General features: G+C 37.4%; 1 protein-coding gene across 3 annotated transcripts in view; it reads right to left on the bottom strand.

Moving 5' to 3' along the window:
* Positions 1 to 144: 144 nt before the first annotated feature.
* The window catches only part of LOC130558169 (carboxypeptidase Q-like), a 49011-nt gene continuing 22753 nt past the window's right edge, over positions 145 to 26402 (bottom strand). For all 3 annotated transcript variants that reach the window (XM_057340441.1, XM_057340439.1, XM_057340440.1), the window contains exons 5-8: positions 8345 to 8456; positions 6250 to 6341; positions 4723 to 4924; positions 145 to 1229 (exon numbers count right to left, since the gene is read on the bottom strand). In XM_057340441.1, the coding sequence (XP_057196424.1) occupies positions 1069 to 1229; positions 4723 to 4924; positions 6250 to 6341; positions 8345 to 8456 (567 nt within the window). In that variant the 3' untranslated portion in view covers positions 145 to 1068. The remainder of the gene's footprint in view (positions 1230 to 4722; positions 4925 to 6249; positions 6342 to 8344; positions 8457 to 26402) is intronic.

Below are 26402 nucleotides of genomic sequence, written 5' to 3' on the forward strand. Positions count from 1 at the left end.
CAAGGGGAAATCATAAGCTCTGATGACTAAGGCTCATTCTGTGAAATCTGGAATAAAAAGAATTTTGCAATACTATATGACGTCATATACGCATCTCTGTTTGTCGTTGTTTACATGAAGTCACTACTAATTTTAGATAGAGGATAGACTGGATAAGAAATTCTTTATTCATATCATTGTATGTACATTTATTACAGATGCTTATATTATGACACAAATGACATGCTTGGAACTTCACCTTAAAGTCCCAGTGCAAAGCCTTGGAACGTGCAGCATTATTTGATATGTTGACGTAATTTCAACTGAAAAATGCAGAGAGCACGAGACATTTTGAGTGGCCCCGCCCCTTTTTAAAATAACCAATAGCGTTTTGTTTATGGCACAGTCAGTCCAGCAATTGGTTGCTGCTGATTGGTTATCAACCCCTATCTCCCATCTAATGCATTATGTGTCATTTACCATGTAGGACATAATAAATGTGCGAACAAGTGGCTGATATGAGGCGCTGCTTCCGTAGCTCTCATATTGAAGGGGCGGAACTCTTCGAATTCTTAAGCGGATTTGATTGGGCGAGAACTTTGACGAGAGGCTGAAGTGTTTGATTTTATTTATTCTTCACATTTCAAACCTGTATGACTTTCTTCTGCAGAACACAAAAGATATTTTAATAAATGTTGGTAACAGAAAACCGTTGGTCCCCATTGACTTGGTTTTTTGACCATACAATAGGAGTCAATGGGGACCAAATGTTTTCTGGTTACCAACATTTTTCAAAATATCTTCTTTTATGTTTTGCAGAAGAAAATCACACAGGTTTAAAATGACAACAGGGTGAGTAAATGATGACAGAATTTTCATTTTGAAGGTGAATTTACAATATAAAAAGAAATTACATTAGAATTACATAAGAATAAAAAATGAAAATAAATTATACAAGACAGAAAACAGTATTGTATGCTGGATGATAATGGAGTGATCATGGATCTAATAATGTCAAATCACAAAAGTGTCCTGGAATCATGTGGCCGCTGTTAGCTGATGGAGAGAGGTTTGTTTCAGGGTAACTTGTTATCTGGGCAGCATTTCCTCCAGGTCAGCCACCACGTAAGCCACTACAGCCCACAAAGCGGAGCACAGGTTCATCTCCTCTGGGTTTTGAAAACTCATGGTGTCTCCATCACTGTGGTGGAACCAGAAGTACCTCTGATCTGCAGTGTGCAGACTGGCACCTGAAACAAAGTGAAATTGTACATAACACTGAACAAAAACTGCAATTAGAATAAAATACAACTGAAGTAAACATGTACCTGTGTTACGCTGCCATGGCAACAACAATATATAATATAATACTAGTTTCATACCAACACATACCTTTATAAAGCTCAGTTATAAGGGCTTTAACTGTCTATTATTTGTTATTTGTGTAAAAGAATGTTGGTGTAAGTGGCCTCATTACGTTCAGTGTAAATACATTAGTGTAAATGGGATTTTTGAAAAAAGTCTTAATATTTTTTGTGATGTTCAACACCATTGTTTCTTGTGTCTTTATATTTCTGCCACCAATACAGTAAATTATGCTCTAAATACTTTTTATATTTCTTCATTAACTTTTTTACTTTATATTCACTTTGCTCTTTTTTGCTCTATTCTATTCTATTCTAACTGTACTGAACTTGGAACATTCCTGCAAATATTCCGACTTATCTTTGCTCTTTAACAGAATTTTATACCCCATCGTGCATTTCTTTCTCTTCAGTCTTACAGTCCAAACTGACCGGGCTTTGCTATTTCCTCTAATATTTCCTGTCTGGTTAATCCTGGTAGGATCTAGGCCCAGCTCCAAGTGCTGCTGATGGAAAGCGACCCATGCCAAAGACTAGATGACACTGCGTCACTCACAGAAACATCAGAACCATTTCAAAATAAGTGTGACGCTAACGCTGGCAAAAAAACATTTTCTTTTTCCACTGAGCATTGGTCCTCTTTGTTTAGAGAGGCAATGGAACATGAAGAAAAAGAATCCAGCAGGCATGTGGTTGCAGTTAAAGCCTGTTGGCCTGCCATCTATTTCTGTACTGATTCCATATGTGAACCAAGCCCATCCATCCACAAGACTTTTCATTCCCCTGGAAATTCAGGAAGAAAGTCTTGTTCGACCTTAGAAGGGTGTTTAGTGAAGCATTGCTTATTCCTTGGCCCAGAATCAATAGTGTGGGGCGTATGGGGTACAGTGCATACTATAGGGACCATCCTGAGGAGCACTGAAGTGAAAAAACTGCAGTGTTGAGGCTTTATTCATAAAGTCTGAGAGCTCCAGTTTAAACACATCTGTCAGTGATGGCTTTTAAATGTCTGTTTGATTATATATTTACCGAAAAGATAAACGCTCCCAAAACTTACAAAAATGGATTTTGGATCCACTCTATAATCTAAACAAGAACTGATCAAGATACGGCTTGGCAAGTTGGTAGGCTGCCATGACTTCAGTAAAAATCATTTTAACTTATCAACATTAAACTCAAGAGAGGCCGGTCTTTTGCAACAATTTGACTGAAAGACGGTGCCAACATTTCATGTATGAGTTTGCAGCCTGGTCAAGGGGAAAAACTACCGAGCGACTTGTGATTACACACCAAACGTGGCACAAAATCTTCAGATAATGGAAAAGGAAAACCTCAGCTCGGTTGCTCCACATAGCCGCGGTGTTTGGACAGCTGCGCCTATGATTCATTTGTTTAATATGTTGCCTTTAAACTTCAGCGGAGTTTCGCCATACGTTCCTACATGCCTCCTGCTGCGCTCATTTTTCCTGCGATACTGCAGTGATGTCACGGCCAGTCCATCCGATAACAGCGTGCACGGCTGCAGAAGAACCTATTCTTTCGTGTGACACAGTTCAGTGCTGGTTAAAGCAATCAGACTGGTGACTACAGCCATTAATGGGATTTATTCAGCCCGACGCTTGAGCAATTTTATATAATGATGGGTAATGGCACATGCATGATTGCTGGTTAGCCTAAAACACTGCAGAAAAGACACTGATCCACTGCAGAAACTCAACAAACGTACATTTCCAGCACGATCAACGATATCGGCAACAGTTTTTATGCTAATGGCGACAGAAAAGATCAATAGTCATAATAAAAAAAAAGAGTTGGGCCCGTTTTTCCAGGGTGAAAGTATACGAAGTTACACTACATTGCATCTGTCCGAATCGGCTCCTCAGGGTTAACTATGTGAGCTCTCTTCATTTCTGCCGAGTGTTTCAGAGAGCTCATTTCACAGACCATTGGTTGAACTCAAACAATTAATGCGGTTCTTTCAGTCATTAGACTGAGAAAAGTCCCTGAGATTGAGGTGCAAAACTTTAGGAGTATAAATGAAACGCATTACATGTGTAAAACATCAGAAGAGTGACTGAAGTGAGTGGCTATTAAATGAAGAGGCTTTTTAACGTTGATAAAAGCTACGACTAGCCTACAAGCTATCCTAAGATAGACACAAATTTATAGATATACTATGTCCCTATATGTTAAACTGCTGAATTCACTTTTACAAGACTTTTGGAATGGAGGCAACAACAAATTTATTTATGAGGTTGAGGATGATGTAAAAACATTTATTTTCCTAGTTACACTAATGACTAATTGTTTTATTGCCTGGGAATGTGAGCGAAATAAATAAAATGCATTGCAAGGTTGTGAACTAAACTAATATGATATCTGATTTCTATCTACATTAATTGTTACTTTCATCTTGTGTTACCACTGTCTGCACTTCTGTTCATTTTGGGTATTGACATTGATCGCTTTTCCACCATCGCGCCGAACCGTTCTAAGCACGGTCTGAAACGGTTACATTTATGTTTCCATGTGAGCCTGGTTCGACGATTACAAACTGTTCTCGGCTCGGAATCGCGTGCTAATAGACTGTGTGCAGAGACGTTATAGCTCAGTCTCTTGTGTTACCATGGCAGCGCGTGATGCGTTTGTGTTTACATTCTAAAGATTTTCGTTATCAGCCCTGTGCTGGAAAATGAAACCATTTACGTACCGGCTGGCATGGATCGGCACGGAGAGGAACGAATAAGCAACAAGAACGATTTGGCGCGATGGTGAAAAAGCGCTAATTGAAGCATTGCCTAAAAGTTGTTTTATAAACCCAGAATATTGTAGTTGAAGTGTTGAAGTGATGAAATGAAAATTCTGTCATTTACTCACCCTCTTGTCACTTCAAACCTGTATGACTTTCTTCCGCAGAACCCAAAATAAGTTATTTTGACGAAAGTTAGTAACCGAACAGCACCGACCCACATTCACTTCTATTGTATGGACACAAAACCAAAGCAAGTCAATGGGTACCAGTTAACAACATTTTTCAAAAGATCTTCTTTTGAGTTCTGCGGAAGAAAGAAAGCCATATAGGTTTGAAATAACCTATATGGCTGAGTAAATGGTGACAAAATTTTCATTTTGGGGTGAACTATCACTTCAAACTTTGCTGTAGTCCTTGCAGTCAACATGCTTCTTCTTTTTTATATGTTCAAGACTGTACAAGGAATTAACAGTCAGCTTCCTTTCTTCAATACTATGATTCAGTCTATTTACGTAATCAATTGGCATTTCCAGGAATACTTGTGGACTCGTAAGTCGTAAGCTTAAAACGTCTGAATTGACAAAATGCCAGCAGATCCAAGGCAGCTGTACAGCAGATGAAACTGACCTGGAACTCCAGCTTGCATCCACATGTTAATATCCGTCCCCTCTCCGTTCCGCTCCAGAGACGTGACGTTGATGGAAGCCAACAGTTTCATCACCTCCTTCATGATGGCCCGAGCCTTGTCATTCCCAGTGAACTGCAGTCCCAGGGGCCTGAAGGTGCCCAGGTCAGACTCCATTACCAGGTCAAAGTTCGAGATGTTTGCCTTAGAAGTCGAAGAGAAGTCACCAATATATTAACACAGCAGTGTGCAAATGGAAGTAAAAAGTACTTCTGGAGAATCTTTAAAAAGTCAAGAGATGAATTATGCATTAGATGAATCATAGAAATGAATTCCTTTTGTGTATCTGGATTCTTGAGTCCTGGGTTTATTCAGAAAGAAGGATGGTTAGCTTTCTTCTCAACAGTATGCATTATAGCACCAACTCGTACAGAGTCGTACCCACTATCTACATAATTGGATGTAATACAGTAAAAAGTTGGATCACAGGCCAAAACGCAGCATTCGAATTCTGCTTGGCCTAAAACCACTGCTCTCTGATCAGTATCCAACCTCATAAAAGGAAAACCCAATCCCATGGTAGTGTGATACAATGGAGTTTCACGTCCAACTGCTGGATAAATTGTTCCATACCATAAAGTATCACTTTACAGCCGACAGACCTGACAAATACAGTTTACTGCGCTGTTCGCTCCAAAACCAGAAGAGTCCAAGCAAAATATTATTGACAGAAATAAAGTTAGATGGACGGGCACCGCAGCGCTTGGGTTTGTGTGGGAATTAACAAATACTTTTCACTGTCAAGAATAAAAACGAGAAAGAAAGAAACTTTTTTCACATGCCAATTCTCAAGACAACAAGCCATTTAAACTGAACTCAACGTGAATAAACTGAGATCCTTTGTGCTTTCGGGATACACAGAAACTAAGTTTAGATGCTAAGGGTAAAGCCGTTTAAAATACTGTATCACATTAGACTCACATTAGATCTTGTTAGCCCTGATGAAAGATCTCAGAATTGCTCAAGGGCAGGAGAGCAGTTACATAACGCACGCTCGCTTGTGAAACGCTTTAAATTAACATTTGCGGCTAATGAAAAGTGTGAATTACACCGAACTTAATATCATTTACAAAATAGGGGGTGTGACCGGAGCGAACGGAGCGTACTGGCAGTGACGGTTATTTGCAGTGGTGTTTAAACGCCCAATTCACTGAAGGAATTATGCAAATCAGGTAACGGCGCAAACGCCCAGAACATCTGTGGCGAGTGCAATTTGCACGCCGCAGTTCTTGCGGGTTGAGTCTGAGTGCTACGCTGGGGAGCATGCATGCTACCACAATCTGGCATCATTTTGCAGGGGATGTATAGCACCGCTCCATCGCTGCCGGCGGTGAGTGACGTTGAAGTACTTTCTTGAATTCACCCCCGTGTGTTTACATACATAAAACATGTCACAGATTACACAGAGTTGTGTCACATGATAGAATATAAGGTTAATAGTTTTAATGCGGTAGACAGGTGTGACTTACTTTGTGGTGTTGAAAGTACTGAGCAGCCCCCACTCCTCCCGGCTCCTCTGCAGACCACAGAACTGCCCTCAGTGTCCGTTTGGGACGCAGCCCTTGGGACCGAAGCAATCAACAGTATGAGGCAACCACATCATATTTCAGAATACATTTTCATAATGCAGCCAGTGTAATATTGCCTCAGAGGCCGTCATCAAGGTCATCAATCTAATCTTTAGCAGAAGCAGACAGAGGAAATGAAATTTATATTTAAAATAAAACTGCATTTGTAAGTTCAGCGTGACACAACGCAGATCACTCACTGACGGTACTGGATGATCTCGGCCCTTGCACACCGGGCACTTTATAACTCTCTGGGAGAGATATTTCAGTCTTAATTGTGCTGAAAATGCTCAATGATCCAGATAGAGGAACTGTCTGTACGTATTCTGAACACAAAGTGAACCCGGTCACTGCGTCCAAGTCAGATAGCACAGCAGGGTTGAGGGAACATAATCAGAACGTGGGTCTAATATGAAACAGAGAAATCTGAGATTTGTGAAGTAAATAACTCGATTATCAGAATAATAAAAAGCTGCATACTAAATGACTAAATGATTTAAAATGTTGTGGAGAACGTTTATTCATTGGAATGAATCATGTTGTCTGTGTTGTTGTGAGCTGTTTGCTAGTGTTTTTGGCAAGAGAAAGATCTTAAATACAAATGAGCACAACTCTCAGCATTGCCTCTGCAATAAAGCAAAAATACAGGAGAAGGTCCAAGAGACTCAGACTCCATTACATATTGACACTCGGCAGGAATTTTAATAATCCAAATAATAATATAATATTCCCCATGCGCTGCACTTAAAGCACATTTCTGCAAAATCGTATTCTGAACTAGTAGCCAGAGGACACACTTTCCAAACCTGAACCAGTTACTGCTTGTCTGCATAAAATATGTTTTATTTATAATGTGGCCTTTTTGGATACTTGATTCTGATTGGTCAATCACAGAATTGTTTGGTTAACTATTTCATATACGAAACGCTGGGTAAGAACTGTATAAATAACCATTGTGCAACCAATTTTCTACACAGCTGTAACAGTTTCATGTACCAGTCGGTACGGCTGTCACGATTATTAAATAATCGTCTCATAGCGATTGTTTGGCCTCATCGCGATGGTTTCAGATCAACGCAATTATCGCACATCTCTATAGAAGACACTAGGGGGAGCTGTAGTGCCTGCATTTAACATATTTTAGTGTATTTATTGTAACTAAAGCATTGTAATACTTGTAAAATGTACCAACACAACACAATAAAAACTAAAGCATATACCATAAAAATAACCTGCAGTACAATTTAATATTATTTAAGATAATCTCAGTGTGAAAACCAGTCTACCAAAATTTCATTAACATAGAAGTAAAATCTTATTGTAGTCTTGTAAGTGAGAAAAAAACAAGACTAGAAGCTTTTCTATGACTGATAGTATTTTAATGGTGGCTTCACTCCTGATCAATTTACTTAATTCACAAGTATTTGGTGGTTGTATTATTGACAGGTAAAAGCCTAAACCTTAAATATATGATAAACCAATATTTTCCGATGTATTTCCAAGAAAAAAAACATATTTTTTATAATCAGACCAATATGGTCGTTTCAAAGCTGAATCAAAAATGTATGAGAATTAAATTTCAAAGCTCTAAAACAGACAATTAATCGCCATAATCGCCAAAGCCCTAAAACAGACAATTAATCGTCATATTCGCAATGATTTACTAGATCATAATCGTGACAGCCCTACGGCAGTCTGCAATCTCTTTCTTCACACATAATGAAATATTTTCGACTCAAATCAATATTTAATATGCTTTTATTTATTTATTCTGTAAGAAGCTTTATAATAAGAAGGATAGCGTACAGTCAGAGTCACGTACCTTCAGGGTGATACTAAAGCCTCTTTTTGGTTGAGTGTGTGTGTGTGTGTGTGTGCGTGTGTGTGTGTGTGTGTGTGTGTGTGTGTGTGTGTGCGTGCGCGTGTGTGTGTGTGTGTGTGTGCGCGTGCATGCGTGCGTGCAGTGTTTCTGAGACAGTATCAACACGTGTCCCACCTAAGTGTTTGATCAGAGAAAGTGCCTCCCAGGAAATGACAGCCCCGCCTCCATCATCCATAGCCCCCTGACCCACATCCCAGCTGTCTAGGTGGCCACTGAGCAACACCACCTGGAGGACACAGAGAGTGAATACTAAAAAATAATACTTGAGAACAAATGTATGCACACACATTTCAAGAGTTTCGGTATCGGTTACACAATTGGTTATTCATGTAAAACAAGGATTTACATAAAAGACTGTAAAAAACATTAAAAGACCACCTGGCAAACTTTTCCAGATGTTGGCTGTCAGTGTAAATGGATAGTTAGACCACATTGAAACCCCACACAATCTCATGGCAAATTTATATGGTGGATAATTTGTATGATCTCATTTGTGCATTTAAGTACAATCTGTTTCACCCAATCAGCTTTAGAGTGGAGCTCCATTCTTGCTTTCTTCTAATAATCATACGGTTTTGTACGTTTCATATCATACAAATTCATTGTTTTCAAATCACTAATTCACGTTTTCCTGATTGTAAAACCCCAAGCCTGTGATTGTAGATTAGATTTAAACTCTGAACATCCTCGTCTCACCATCTATAGCTTTGAAACTGGCTAAAAATATCTCCCTGCGCTCCACTGAGAACATCTATCTTACATTCACATTCAGCCGCGCTGCATAAACATCAAGAATAATTCTTACAAATATTGCCATTGTGTTTCTCTGCTGTCCGACTGCGGTCCACACAAAGCCTCCACAGACTGCTCAACATGCTCGGCTTTTATGGCAGTAAACATCCTAAAGGTTTTCCAGAGTTGGCTTGGATACGTGAGGGTTGCCAGATGCTTTGACAAGTATCAGCCCACACCAACCTGCTGGCAAATGTACAAATGGTGTCTGGACATCAGCCAACACCCTCTGAAAATTATTTTTTAATAACAAGATAGATTTTGTCAGTATCATGACAGGTTAACACAAAGTACAACAAGATGGTGTGGAAAAGTCTAACATTAATTGAGTATACGAGTTTTATACGTTCATATTAGGTGAACTTCAAAGCAACATCCATCATGGTCCTCTACCCGTGTAGATGAACTGAAAACTGTAAATTTCTGTTGTTATCATTCTTTTATCTTCTACAGAGTACCAAGGTTCCTTGATCTCCTCTACAGTGAGATTTGGTGCTTTCATGATGTTATATTTAGACACTACAGAGACCGATGGCAACATCTACTGTGTGAAATCAAAAAGTTCAGTATTGGTGAATGAGTAAACAAACAATGAACAGTACAACAAATGTACTCGTGTTGCTCTATATGCTGTTTGGAACAGAAGAAATTTCAAAAATTGGAACCAACGAGCTCCAAAAAACACCAATCAAACAAGTTTTATAAGGTGATACGGAATAAACAGATCAAGTTAATTAACCGATCTTCCGCTCCTCAAACTTTGGCTTGCTATCATGTTCAGAATCAAAAATGACAAACAAGCATATGATGTTCAGAGATTTCACCTCGACTCCTTTTTTGGTAATTATGGTGTTTGCACAGACATACACAATGTAAAGTAAGCAAGCAACCCTTTCAAAATACTAACTGGTATACAGGACATTACATAGGATGTGCATTTAAATATACCTGTGCATATAGATCACCATATAGCCTAGTTAAACTTGTGTAATTTCTGTTACTAGGGCCCTATGACAATTTTGACCAAATTCCATTTATTTATTAATTAATTAAATTTTTCTATTTAAATTTTTGTAGATTTCACGTTTTCAGTTTTTAATAAATATATTATTATTTACAATAGTAATATATTTGCACCCATGAAAAGATAAATTCACTAGTGTAACTCATAAACTAAAGTAAAATTCCTCGACACCACAGTGTTTTTGAACCTTAAAAAAAAGATATGGTTAAAATTGGGCATAATGACTAGTACCTTAGTACATACAGTATGTTTTTTCTTTCATTTTTTAACAGTCTACTAAAATGTAGACCCCCACCCCCCCCCCATCGGCCACCCTAATATAAAAAAACACACAACAAATAAAAAATCTGCAAACAAGTTGTATATTACCTTTGACCTTGAGTCATTCTAGTTATATTTTACATTATGTGAAGGTGACAATCAGATTTGCATCTATAACAGAAGCAAAAAGGTTTCCTTTTACATAAACACTTTTTTCAACTGCTTCACAGTGTAACAGATACACAATTCTGAAAAGATAAATAACAATCTGAAAACTAATGAAACAGTGGAGTAAAAAGTAGTAAAAGTACATAAAGTTTATGTTCAGACATACACAATAAATTAGGGCTGAAACTAACGATTATTTGATCATTGTTTTTTTATTAATCGGATAACAGGCTAAACAATTTTTTATTTTATCTTTTGCTTATAATAACTAAATAAAACCCCAAATAAGGCTATTTATTGTATTCTTTGGAAAGTGAGTTTCACTTATGTAGTCTAGAATTTTGACATTTAAAACCTTTAACAAAAGCTTGTCCAGTTTTAAACAATAAAACTTCTTTAAATATCCCAAAATAAAAGTAACAATCGATAGCCCATTAGAGATGTGCTGGTGAGGAAATAAACTTATTTTGATCTTCAAAGTTATACATTTAGATTATTCCCTTTCCTTAAACAAAAAGTATTATTAACATTATTTATTATTATTAGAATAAGACGTATCACATGATATACAAAAGTTTGTCGCGTTGTATAACGCAAATAAACAAACGGTCTTAGCTTTTTCCCACTTAGGCCTACTTTAAAACGAATGCTTAGTTTGTGGTGCATTAATATTTAATAAAAACACAACAATAAAATAGCCTATGCTAAACATACTTTTACTGAAATTTTATGATTAAACTTTTATTGAAAAACTAAATAAGACGGATAATAGACATTATAACGCAAATAAATAAAAAATCTTTGGATTTTCCCCTTGTTTTAAAACATTTTTAGCTTGTGGTTCACATTTTATGAAAACACAACATCATTAAAGTAAAACAAAGATCAACTCACTTTGAACAAAGAAATTATTATTTTTTATTAACAAACTTTTTTGCGCTCTTGTTTCTGTCATCCTGTCAATCATTATGCTGTTTCACTGTCCTCGCGCAATCTCTCCGGTGAAGACGCATTTGCAGAAGACGCATCTGCTGGCGTTATATGAAGAACACGGGCCTGACGTTCAAACTGCACAGCTCGCGTCGTCATATGGGGAAAATGCGTCCGACGTTTAACAAAGAACCCGATAACTAGCTTATATGCATGATAGTGGGACACTTAACAGCTTTAACAACCGTCTCAGACTCTCCCGAATGTAGTTATAAAGCTCCTTTACAAACATAGATTTATTTTATAAGCGACAAAGATGTAGGCCTAGAGGTGAACTGATATTGTATTATGATATGAACTACCTCTCAGGCAACGTTAAATAACCGATAATCGTTATTTATCCACTTGTACATTGTTTTTAACAATCAATTGACTTGTTTTTCATTTTCATGTTCTGTTCTGCGCTTTGGGAAGTTTCTTTGCTCGATCCATTTGGTCATTTGACTGTCAAAGAGTGATTGGTTGACATAATAACTTGATTAAATAAAATATATATTTATTGAACTCATTTAAAATGCTAGACAAAAGTGAACCTAAAACGTTTTAGATAATGACTTTTTCATTATATTTTATTATTTAATAACGTTTTATTAAAAAAAACATTAAATAATATTTTGGCACAAGGGCGCACCCCCCCCCCCACACACCCCCCCCTAGTGTGGAACCCCTATGCACCGCATACACTGCATACCCCATTTTTGCGCAACTGTGTATGTGTGTGGTTAACAGAGTAACTGAAAGTGCAATTCTCATGAAGAAAACTCTCAGAGCAGTTTTCATGTGTTCATCTGTTCTGGTCCCCGTATACTGTAGTGTAGACCCTCCATGAGCACCATGCAGTAAACAAAACCGCGCCACTTATTCACTCAGAGACAAGCAGAACAAAAACATTACATAATTAAACCGCTATTGTATAATTACTGACGTTATTCACAGTATATCTTGAATTTTATTAGCTATTCAGCGCAAACATTTTTTAAGGTGCTGTGTGTAATTTTTTGGATTATCTATTGACAGAAATACAATATAATATACATAACTATGTGTTCAGAGGTGTATAAAGACCTTATATAATGAAGTGTTATGTTTTTATGACCTTAGAATGAGCTATTTCTATCTACGTACACCGCGGGTCCCCTTACATGGAATTCACCATGTTGTTTCTACAGTAGCCCTAAACGGGCAAACTGCTCTACAGAGCGCATTTCATAAGCACATTGTCTATTTTGGGAAAGAAGCGAAAACGTGACGACATCGTTGCTCTGTGTCAGCCGCCGTAGTGCTTCGAAAAGGAGGGGTGGAGTAAGCCGTTGGTTGCAGTTCACAACTTCACCGCTAGATGCCGCTAAATTTAATACACTGGACCTTTAAACTGATTCTAGGTCATTCCGCGTTAAACAGCAAATTTAGTTTTTATGCCTGGAATCTGCAATTCCGTCCGTGTTTTCCACCTCGCGGAAATCATGTCAAACAAAAGGCTTAAAAAAAGTTATTTTCATAAAATTCAAACAAATAAAGTGATTTCTGATGTTTCAAACACACTGCATACATTACTGGTTTGGCGGGTGGACAGGCCTAATTTGATGTGGTCCTAAAAAATAAATCTGGTGGATTAACATGAACATCCTCTCACGTTCATATTAAGAAAACTATTTTTGCAGTTTTCGTAGATATTTCAAACTCAAATAAGCCAATAATACTAATCAATCAAAACATTTAAAAATGCTCCAGAAAACAGAGAAACCAAGAGAGAGAGATTCATCAACGGAAGCAAGGAGACTCCAGAAGTAACTACCTAATAACTGTGTGACAGGGTGGAATGCGGCAGCTGACTGAGCTCATAATTAAACACTATCATATCCCTGTTAATGAGCTCTGAAAGGGAGAGGCTATTCATTACCAAGCACTGAAATATGAATGAGCCAGTGAAATGCAGAGAGTGCTCAGGGAGAGGATTAGATGGGTCTAATGGACTTGCTGTCTGAAGTGAGTCATACTGAAATGCACATTCAATATACTGCGGTAAATCTGCACCAGAGAGCTCTGCATTTACTGTACAACCAGCTGAACGATCGAGATGTGTAAATGAAAGCTGAAACATGTGCCAGTCAAATTAAAGTCACTTCATGTTTTTGTTCACATTAATAAACAATTATGGTGCTGCACAATGAGAGGAATTATTTTATTATTTTATTTAGGAATTTACATTATAGGGTAAATGGTGTTACAATCCCTTTCATTATAATTTTAATAATTTTAATAGTTTTAAAGCAAGACAGACATCTCCATGAAGTCTGTTTTGTAAAATGTCGAGCCTTACTGTTGGGAAATCCAGACTCTGACTGTAAAATGCATTAGCAACATTCTGACTTTAAAGGAGTAGTTCAGTTTAAAATTAAAATTTCATTATAATTCACTCACCCGCATGTCATACAAGCGTCAGTTTATTTCTTCTGTCGAAAACTAATTGAGATTTATGAGGAAAGCTTTCCAGAGTTCTTCTCCATATAATGGACTTGAACGGGGGGCTGTTGGTTAAGGTCCAAATTTTTAGGGATGCACCGAATGTTTGGCAACTAAGTGAAATGGCCGAATAAATTTTACCGAACATGACATGATCAAGCGGCAACCAGCGCAGAGAGAGGCACGCGCTTTATTAATGCAGCAAATGTGTCGGCAGTGTGTGGAGCGGAACTTGCCGCACCGGAGTAAATTTCTGAATGAAAGCGTCTTTACCAGTTGGTTACTTGTGTACTTAAGACTGGAACGGGCGGTCTGACAGTAACCCCGCTGCTCGCGACATCGTTTGATATCACACAGTGGTCGCGTGCACACAGTTCCCTGAACTTGTCAAAGTATGTTCTGTGCATCCGGCCACGAGTGCACCTTTTGAGAGAACGTCAGCTTTTGTGGGCGGAGTTTGGAGGAGAGATGTGAACTGAAATGGTTGTCAGTTAGAATTGCTTGCATGGACGTTTTTTTTCTTCTTTAAATCTTTTTGCAGTGTAGCCTATAATAATCCAACAGTTTTCGTTTATTCATATTTTTATCTTATAATGTTGAATGACACTTTTTAATGAGGTGTTTTGTTGTAGGGGTACAGAGTACACATTCTTTCAGCAGTCAGTTATAGGCCTAATATAGGCTATTAAAGAAGTGAGAGGGCTCAATTTTTTGTTTTAATTTAGTCTACTTGTTTTGCTCAATTTTATTTTAAGTTATATTGTATTATATTGAAAAGCAAGACAAAATATAAAATGCACATTTTGACCATTCAGTTTGTGCAACAGTGAAAAAATTGCCTAAATAAATAGAAGAAATGCGAAATGCATCCCTACAAATTTTAGTTTCATTGCAGCTTAAAAAGGCTCTAAACAACACCAGCAAATGAATAAAGGTGTCGTCTAGCGAAAAGATCGGTCATTTTCCAAGAAAATGAAAAAATTATATACTTTTTAAACAGAAATATATGACTTGCACTGCCTCCACGATGCACATCCATGACTTCCTAATTTCGCAATCACATTGAAAAGGTGACGCAGATTTCAAAAGATTTAAACATCCCTGATATGCACACGAACTGACCATTTTAAACAATAATCTTGCACAAAGACATAACGTGTCATTCAACATCCAAGAACTTTTGAACACTTGTAAACACTGCAGGTGACCTTTCCAACGTGATTATGTAGTCTTGGACGGGCAACACGGAGGCACTCCGATGCAGTGCAAGCCATTTATTTGTGTTTAAAAAGTATATCATTTTTTTGTTTTCTTGGAATGTGACTAATCGTTTCACTTAGTCATCGGCTGGTGTAGTGTAGAGCCTTTTGAAGCTGTTATGAAACTGAAATTTGGACCTTAACTAACATCCCCCCGTTCAAGTCCATTATATGAAGCAGAACCCTGAAAAGCTTTCCTCATAAGCCTCAATTTGTTTTCGACAGAAGAAATTAACACACGGATGGCTTGCATCACATGTGGGTGAGTGAATTATCATGAAATATTCATTTCAAAGTGAACTACTCCTTTAACTCCATGCTTCAGATATGGTCAAAACTACTGCGACAACAATTAAACAGCCCACCAGAGATAAATATCACACACTTGATCAACAAAAATGCTTTCCACTAACAACTGTCCTCATATTCTGACTAGCCTGACACCATCCAGGCCAAAGTCTGTTTACCTACATCTAGGCAGCTCATTTGGACAGACTCTGTGTAGACTGAAGGATTTCTAGGGGATGGCAAAACATACACAAAGTCCAAAAACATTTGTGTAGCTACATGTAAATACACAGACGACGGCCTAATTTACTGACACTGAATGTTTACTGTACAGAGACGTGCATTACGGGGAGGTCATCGTGAATACGCTTGAGGACAGACGGACACACAGAAAGACAGAGGTTAGACAAACCCGCTGTCTCTCATTGACTCTCTCCTCCCCCAGCACTTCCAGGAACTCCATCATTGTGTGTGCTAAAAGAGTACAGTGCAAAACCAGAATGAGAGAGACAAACAGTCAGGACTCACTGTAAAAAGAACAGACTGTATGTTCTTCCCAGAGCTTTCAAAACTCAGTAAATCATTCACAGATCGCTTTCTGGTGACTTTTTGGTGTAATTCAAACGATCATAAAACATAAGAAGGCAAAATGAAAGAGACAAAGAGACAGTGAGGAAATGTCTGAAAATGTTCAAACTGTTCTTGCCATCAGAAATGAAACAGTATCAAATTGACGGTCGACTGTAGATTCCAGATCATGCCGTAAATCTCTCCAAAACACATCAGAGCGGGTCTTTTTGGAAGATTTAAGGAATTTTACGGATTTAAAACAAGTTAAGTTGTAACAGCAGCATCTGTGACGTGCTGTTGAATACCACAGACAACAATCTGGATTTTCCCTCAAAGCCAGACATAAATAGCAAAGCATGGGACAACCAAAGACTTTCACTGCATGTACATTAGTGAAACGCAATTGATTTTACTACAGCGTAGGTTGATTTTTATTCTGTGGTTATCGACAGCAAGCATAAATAAAGATGAATGTGTTTAAAACCCAAAACATGTATTTTCCTTTAATTGCCGAGTTCATATCAGTACAAGGCTTTAGTTTAAATTAATTAGAGACTGCAAACAGAATTAATAACTTTCTATTAAAGAAATCCAATCAGAATTTGTGTGGTATCAACTTCTCTATAGGAACCCTCAACCAACTCCATTGCCAAAAAAAACACAACATAACCCGAAAGTACCCACATGAAATCATATACATTAGTTTAAAATAAATAAATAAGTTTTTTAAAGGGCCAGTGTTTTTGCTTCTTTGCCAAAGGAGATAACGTATTTAGGAAACACGCTCTGTAGAGCAGTTTGTCCATTTAGGGCTACTGTAGAAACAACATGGCGAATTCCACGGTGAAGGGGACCTGCGGTGTATGTAGATAGAAATAGCTACTTTTAAGGTAATAAAACATTATTTATTTATTTTTATGTAAGATCTTTATACAACTCTGAAAACATAGTTATGTATATTATATTGCATTTCTGTCAATAGATCCTTCAAAAAATGACACACTGGACCTTTAAGTTATCTAGTGTACAGACTAAATAAGTTATTTATCTAACTGTGATCCACGCCATATCAAGTTAAACCCAGTAATAATTGAGTTTTACTTTTCCTCGTGTCTGCTGAAAAATACAGTGACTGTTTCAGGTCATTCAGTCGCTCTGCGAATTTAAGAAATGAGAACAGACTGATCAAATACACAGATGTGCATAATGAGGCAGACGGCACACACTGAAACTGTCAAATTCAGCCCCAAAACCACCAACCATCAAACACGTGCAGACCTCGTTCACTCGCATCCAATTGCAGGAGAGGAACTAGAGTTTCCATGATAACCGAGTTATGCCAAATGACATCATACGCAACACAGAGCCCTTTTCTCTCAATGGCGTTCATTTTGCCATGGAAAATTCACTGAAGATGGTGGGTATTATGTGCTTTTGAGCTAATGTGAGCACTTGGGGGAATTTATTCTTTTAAGCCAAACCAAACCTAAAAATTTTATTTTTAGTGGCAGGATATGAGGTCATCCATACGCTGGTTTCCTTTCCTTAATCCACCTCAGAATATTCAGCCGAACAGTTGCGCTCTAATGCATTACTGTGCAGTTGGTGTTATAAGTGACCAAGTTTAGGAAATCATGCAACAAACATTTCAGTATAATTCATTGAAAAACTAACGGCTCACAACTAGCCTTGAATATTTTCACACCTCAAGGCTGGATGAATTAGACACGAAAGCAAGCAATTATATGTTTTGTTGTTTAAAGAGTCACTACTGCCTGTAGCATGGCTGAGAAATTTAAATACGATATTTTTCCTTTTATAATCAGAAAACATTCAGTGAAGAGTCCAAAGGTCTGAAAACACGTTGAAAATCTGGTCTGAATAAACAAATTAAACCAATGTTTAAGGATTGTGAATAATACAAAAAACTCGATTCTGTTCTATTTCATGGTCACTAATTAAATAAGTGAATTTGTGAAACTGACCATGTTAACTTCTTTCCACAAAAGGTCAGATTTCTTCGCTTCCAGTGAACCACAAAAGAGATAACTATTCGAAACAATCTTAAATGATGCTGGGATAACATTGACCATCGTGTTTTACATAAAGCAGTTTGTAGCATGCAAATACTAATGCCAGGGTAGGCAGTTTCATAGAGCCTAGCAATAACAAGCTAGTTTTGAAAGCAAAAAAGGGAGAAGATTCCCCCTCCCTTCAGAGATCTTGACCAAGCCACGCCTCCTCATGTCAATTACCTCATGTTTCATTCACCGTTGAGATAAAATGACAGTACAAAGCACATAAAATACAATAATAAACGTAAGAGCTTATTTGTGATTATTGATAGAACGTACAGTGGTCTTTGGAAGCTCATTGTTTATAAGCAAGCATTGGTTTATACACAAGATTTATGCAAATAAAAGTTGACAGGCAGATAGGACATCCTATCATTACATTCAGACCGAATACAATGATTGGTCGAACAGGTGAAAGATGTGAAAAGACTTTCAATTAGTATAACAAAACTGTTTTTGAGTTAGAGCCAATGGACTCGAGGGCGGTGCTCCAGCATATAGCGTAAACGCGCTTCCGGCGAACCGACTTCAATTTCAGGCTCGAGGTCCGTTGCCAATCCTGTTCCCCTCTCTCCACCCAGGACTTTCCTGTCCTCTTGATATACTGTTATATCCAATAAAAGCACAAAAAACCTAACTTTTAAAAATGTAAAAACAAAAAACCTCAGCTGCCCTAGAAAAAGGAAGACATGCCAAATACAAGAAACTTTGATAAAACACTTCCCTCTAAACGTTTTGCTATACACATTTTCTGCCATCTGAAGATTGTCTCTAATACCCTTCTTTCACAGATAACATACTGTATGTAAAGAAAACGTGACTCACTGGCTGTCACTGAGCCTGTGCAGTACCCTCATTAGCACTGATGAGTAATGCGCTCCAAGGGTCTATATACTGAGGGTTCTCGCTAACATTCATCAGTATTTTCGGGCATGTCTTTGGCTGTGACCGGAGTGTCACTGCTCACTGAATGAGAGTGTGAGGAAACACCAAAGCTCAAGGTTCTGTTTGTTTGCTGAATAAAGCCCCCAGCTTACACAAACCGCAATGCTAACTAGGCCAAAGGTGATAGAGCCAAGTTTCATCCCCCCCAAAAACAATACTTCGCAAGGTCTAAATTCCAGTGAGGTAAGAGATAAAACCAAGAGTTTTATTAAACAGATTGTTTTTTTTTGACAGATACACCAAGCAGTCCAACATTTGGACAAACACGGCTGAAAATGTTGCTCATTATCATAAATAAAAACTAGAGATGCACCGATATATCGGCCAATAATCGGTATCGGTAGATAAATGCAATTTATCGGCCGATAGTTTGAAAACAGCCATTGTTCAGGACGGATGTATTCTGTCAATCAAATAAGGGCATAAAATGCAATTAATTTGTGCTCTGTATATATAAAATGTTAAGAAACATCACCAGTTTGATGTTCAATATTAATAGTCATCATACGAATTAATAACATTCAGAAAGTTAAGAAATATTAATTTAATCTTCAGAATCTCATCGGCATTGGCAGACATCTCTAATAAAAACAGAAACAAATAAGCCAGTTGTTTGATATAGTGCTGTCAAATCTCTTAATCATGATCAACCAATTCCAAAATAAATGTTTATATAATATTTGTGTGTGTGGCGTATATAAATACACAAACATACATATACACATATGCAATATATACAGTATATGTAAGAAATACTGTATGTGAATATACATTTATATTTATAAATAATGTAAATTATATTTAAATATAAATATGTTTATGTAAACATCTGTTATGTATATACATATACATGGTCTGAGCACTGACAGGCTGACCCCCCACCCCTCCAACCTCTGCAGCAATGCTGGCAGCACTCATACGTCTATTTCCCAAAGACAACCTCTGGATATGACGCTGAGCACGTGCACACAACTTCTTTGGTCGACCATGGCGAGGCCTGTTCTGAGTGGAACCTGTCCTGTTAAACCGCTGTATGGTCTTGGCCACCGTGCTGCAGCTCAGTTTCAGGGTCTTGGCAATCTTTTTATAGCCTAGGCCATCTTTATGTAGAGCAACAATTCTTTTTCCTCAAATCCTCGGAGAGTTCTTTGCCATGGGGTGCCATGTTGAACTTCCAGTGACCAGTATGAGAGAGTGAGAGCAATAACACCAAATTTAACACATCTGTTCCCCATTCACACCTGAGACCTTGTAACACTAAAGAATCATGACACCGGGGAGGGAAAATTGGTGATTGGGCCCAATTTGGACATTTTCACTTAGGGGTGTACTTACTTTTGTTGCAAGTGGTGTAGACATTAATGGCTGTATGAAAAATGTGAGGGGTGTAGTCACTTCTGTGAGATACTGTATGTGTACATTTATATTTACACTGTGTATTATATTTACATGTACTATATGCATTATACATATAAATATACACGCCACTCACATGTACTAGGCTATATCAACACATTTATTTTGGAATTGATTAATTGCGATTAATCGATTTGAGAGTACTAAAATACATTATATAGTAAAATACAGTATCAACATGTAAATGTATGTAGATTATATTGGTAAAATAAAAAATATCTGGATTTAAGTAATCCTTATTAAGATTTACTTTTAATTGCAGACACATTTCACTACTCAGTTTGTGATGTTGTTGAAATCTCTTCTGGAACTCGAATTAAGACATTTGTGAGTTTCTGGATTTTCATTTGCTCTTCATTTAATCTCATTGATGTCTAGGAGAAATAATTAAGATATTACAGAGATCTCATTGTGATTTTTCTTTCCTACAGGGAAATTGATATTGCTATATCATCAACTATTTATTTTTTATTCTTTTTGCGTTATTATTTCGTATGGTCTTCAACTAAGTTGTGGAAATAACAAACTTTATTTAGCAAGCTTAAAAGACCTTTAGATGTGAAGGCGTATGCTTTAATCCTTCAAATTAATTTGGTAGAAGACAAACTGTGTAGGTGTGTGTGTGACTTGCATGTTACAGTGCTAGCAACTGTTATTTTGAATATGAATATAACACCTCATGACACTTTGAAAGTAATAATTTTCTCCAACAAAATTTGTTTGGTAGGAATACCACAACATCAGGCAAAGGAAAACGGAAACATTCAGCCATACGAGTCCATTGTAAACCTATCAGTAACGTGAGCGCTCCCTACCATTTAAAATGTGCAGAGTTCAAAAGCCAAAGTGGTCCTTTCTAAACCCCAAGGGCTGAGCGCTGCGTCCTCCTGTCATCCCGGTACTGATGGAGTGTGGACAGCAGTATAAACGCTGGTATCCCCTGGTGGAATTCCCCACATACATCACAGGCCAGAAACAACAAACAGCCGACCCTGAGGTGGTTAAATCCACTCCAGTGTTATCAAAGGATATAAACATCCCAACCTCATTCTGGGACCGAAGGTTTAGCTGATGGCCTCAAAACGGAAAGAGGTGGGCGAGATGATGGACAGAGTGAATTAGGAGACAAAAACAACAGGCCAAGGAAGTGGAAAGCCAAATAAAGGAAAGGAAATTACAATTGTTATCCTCATTGCTTCGTAAGTTCTGAGAATGAGAAACGTAAAAGTTATTGTGAAGAAAAAGACAGTTTTATGGATTGTGGAAATGCTGAAGTCTGGACATGCCGTGATCCCTGTTTGAATAGACCGGGTCCACAAATGGGCAATGGCGAAAACTCGTTTTGTGACCGCTTGAATGACTCCAATACACATTCAGACTTCTATAAAACTGTGAGTTTTCAGTTTAAAATGCAGTAAAGTTCGTAGAGTTTGCATCATTGCCTTTCTTTAATATAGCGGACCAATCATTTTATCAACTGAAGACTCTGTAAACAGCAATCAGCCAAAAATGTGAATAATTACCTACACTACCAGTCAAATGTTTAGGATCACTTGAAAAAAGATTTTCTCATAATCTTAAACATCTATTAATTTGTGTTTCAATGTTTGAAATCACTTTTGTAGACAAAAACATAATTGTGCGAACATATTAATTTATTTTATTAGAAACCCAAATTTTTGTTAAAAAATATTTTTGAAATGGAATATTTAGACAAAATGATAAATAAAATGCAGTCAATAAGAGTCCAGCATAGATTGAAATTCCTTCAGTACTGTGTAAAAAGCTTCCCAGGTTGAGACCTCAAGTGGCTGTATGATAAATGCAAAGTGCACTCCAAAAAAATACGTAAAAATAGGGCACAATATACTGTTTTAATATGAAGGAATTTTCTGTATTCATTTTTACAGTTGTTTTACCTGTATTTTACATTTTGCACTGCAATAAATTGCATTTTAGCATTAACGGAAAAGTCCATTGTAACGGTTTCAGCACCACCGGCCACGCCCCCCATGTCGTCACCGCCAGCTCGCTTCACCCGTTCCCTCTCCCCGGAGTTCTGAACTCAGTTTCCCAGCATGCACCGCACATCCACCATTTTTGATTAGTCCACACCTGCATCACATCATCAGGATTCTATTTAAGTTTGCACCTTTTTGTTCTTCCCTGTTCAGTCTTGTTGTCTTCACTGCAATTCTTTACCCCGATAAGTATACTTTCCTGTTTTTGAATACTTACCTGTTTTTGGATATTCCTGTTTTTGAATACTTACCTGTTTTTGGATATTCCTGTTTTTGAATACTCACCTGTTTTTGGATATTCCTGTTTTTGAATACTCACCTGTTTTTGGATATTCCTGTTTTTGAATACTCACCTGTTTTTGGATATTCCTGTTTTTGAATACTCACCTGTTTTTGGATATTCCTGTTTTTGAATACTCTCCTGTTTTTGAATACTCTCCTGTTTTTGAATACTCTCCTGTTTTTGAATACTCTCCTGTTTTTGAATACTCACCTGTTTTTGGATATTCCTGTTTTTGAATACTCACCTGTTTTTGAAATAAACTCCTTTTTCTTATCTACCTCCGTGGTGTGCTCTACGTCTACCAGAACCCTGACATCCATAAAATAAAAGAAAATGTACTGGTAATTTTCTGCAAGTACTTTATCCGTTTTTTACGGGATTTCTATTTTACAGTGTGTACAATATGTGAAATATGTGTTTTTCTGTGTCTTTGGTGTGTTATAAGTTGCCCATGCATGTATTAGACACGTAAAATTGCACAAATTAAAGTGTCGGAACAAAAGATGCATTCTATCTAAAAGCGAATGCTCACCCAGACCTGCCTGAAACGCCTCGTGTAACCACACCCCCACAAATCTACGTCAGTTCGTGGTATGATTTGACTAAGACCACCCAAACGTATACGCAAGTAAGGTGGGCGTAACTGTCAGCACAATTGCTTTGGAACCTGATGTTCCAAATATGGTAAGTATGAGGCGTCACATTTCCGTCACACGCTTGCAGTATTCGACCAATCACTACGCACTGTTTTACTGGCCAATCACAGCACACCTCGCTTTTCAGAGCGATGAGCTTTGTTAAAAATCTGCTTGTTTCAGAGAGGCGGGGAAAAGAGGAGATACAAACATGCACGGTATGTGGAAAATACAGCGTTTTTGAACCTTAAATCATGTATACACATTGCATTACATCTAAAACAAACAAAAATATTCATTTTAGCCGTGTCATATGACCCCTTTAATGAAACTAAACTATAACAGAGTTCAGTATTTTGGATGCTTTTAATAACATCATAATTCCCACAGCTACATTTGTGTTATTTCATGGTTTTGATGGGTTTATTATTATTATATAAATATGAAAAATATGAATAAAGAGTGATCCTTAACTTTTGACTGGTAGTGTAGTAATAGGTATCTTGTACAGGATGTCCTAGACCTAGACAATTCAGAAAGTTGCATTCCACTACTTAAAGTGATAGTTCACCCAAAAATGAAAATTCTGTCCAGCGGAAGAAAGTCATGCAGGTTTTAAATGACAAGAGGGTGAGTAAATGATGACAGAATTTTCTTTTTTGAGTGAACTATTGCTTTAATGCATCACAGCGAGGCAATAAAGCCTGTCCTGTTTCTAAAATGAAACTAAAATAATTCTTTTTGGGCTTGAGAATACAGTATCGTGAGCTTAAATATCACAATATGTTCAAATATCAACTTTCCACACCCTTAGGACAAACAAAACACTATCACGAAACTCTTTCGCTCATCTGAGGTCTGCTTCCTTACGCAACCAAAACTTGCATTCTGACCTCACATTCTTAAATAACAGGACACAATCAAGGTTAGAAAGTTTCACGAAGGCACCGTCGATGTCGAGTGCCTGCCCTCTCCTCGACGGTACCTCTATTCGGTGCAGCTATTCTGGGTGTCATGAGGTTTTATCATAGCTCAATGCATTATTTATAAGGCAGAAGCCTGGCCCCTGGAGCAGGAGAAATGAATGGTTATGACAGTGTAAACCCCACAAGATGACTGCCACTGTGCATTGCAGGTATTGGACGAATCCACGCTTCCCAAAGTTGCTTCTGTTTTGGGGAAAACAATATCATACCGCCTTATGTCAAGGACATTTGATTATATTTTATGGCACAAAATTATTTATTTCCCCATAAAAGATTTTAAAATAACAAAAAAGCATTCCAAGTGGAATATCTGTGTTTAGAAAATGACAGCGTGAAATGCTTTAAATGCTTTCCACGTGCAAGTATACTCCTCGCTGATTCCGTATTAATATTTATTTGGCAGATCATTTTTCCTAGAGAATCTTAAACCGTGCATGAAGGCCACATTTAATGTATCTTTTATTTCTCTTTAAAAATGCTGACGACGGCTATGATGAACAGATGTTAAACATTCATTGGGGAAAATAAATGTGATTCGCTCTGAAAAAGGTTCCTACAAATGACTTGCTAATACCTTTTAAAGCATTGACTTTTATTCTTTTCACTAAATCTTATCTACATGCCAATCTCCGGAGTTTTTCTCTCACTGAGAAACTGAATTAATTGGACTTTTGAAGTAACAGATTTCGTGTTTGATAATGAACCTCGTCTTTAATTTCAGAACTACAGTATTTCAAAGCTCTGTATGAGACTCAATGGAGTCGCATGTAGATCTTAGATGTTTTCTTCAGACAACTGTGTTTTTCCTTCTTTACAGATGATGTTGATAATGACGATGATGAGGATACTCTCCAAGGTTATTTCTGGGAAATATAACAGCCATAAGAATAGACACCATCTGTTGTCTTACAAAGAGATCAAAAGCAGAGGGAGGAAGAAATCAAACGAAGAGAAAAAAATAAAAGCAGTGAAAACACAACTCGCATGTGCATTGCTGAGATTATTAGGATACTGAAAGAGAGCAAACAGATTTGATGTGTTATGATTTCTTCACCGGTGGCCTTTTCTCCTTTCTGGGGAGTTGAATGCATTCTAATTTTAAATGCGATGTTCAAAATATGGGGAATTCAGTTCGTCTTTTTCAAATTCAACTCTGTTAGACATGCCTATCAGATCTTTTCATTAACTTGTTGGTCTCTAGCCTATCAACAGTATCACAAAGCCAGATCTAAAGGTCTGCTTTGCACGACAACTCTTTCAGGATGTCTGATCGACATGTGAAGCAACCAGACACAGTTAAATTAGGGACAGGTTTATAACACAATAATAGACCAAAGTAGATTTAAATCATCAATCTGATTAGAATTTCAACAAGTATGGATTAGTCAAAGACAAATATAGTCTCAGCCAGATGTCATGCGCACGGACCGTTGGCTAAACGTCTGATGCATAAGGCACACTTTTCTGGAAACACTTCAGCGCATTCGAAGTCACCATCTGATTGATTGAATTTCACAGGATTTCCGGGAGACGTGCCTGTCACGTTCTTAGTAAAAAAATATGAAATTTCGGTGAATTTGTGCTTAAAACAAGCAAAAAATCTGACAATGGGGTAAGAAAAATAATCTTGAATTAAGGTTTACCTTTTTCTTAGTCACTCAATTCAAGATTATTTTTCTTACCCCATTGGCAGATTTTTTGCTTGTTTTAAGCACAAAATTCACTGAAATTTCATATTTTTTTACTAAAAACAAGACTTATTTTCTTAGGTCAGTTTGCTCATCAAGAAAATGCTTCTTGATTCAAGAATGTTTAGACATTTTTACCGGAAAATAAGAAAAAATTTTTTGTAAGAAAGTCATTTTTTGCAGTGCGTTTACTTCTGATCTGCTGCTATATCATTTAAAGCCGTTTGGAAAATGAATGATGTTTTTACTGTAGTAGTTGAAGTATTGCTGGTGAAATAAAAACAATAGAACCCTGCCCAAAATACAAC

This window comes from Triplophysa rosa, linkage group LG8, assembly GCF_024868665.1.
Source record: "Triplophysa rosa linkage group LG8, Trosa_1v2, whole genome shotgun sequence".
Lineage (NCBI taxonomy): Eukaryota > Metazoa > Chordata > Actinopteri > Cypriniformes > Nemacheilidae > Triplophysa > Triplophysa rosa.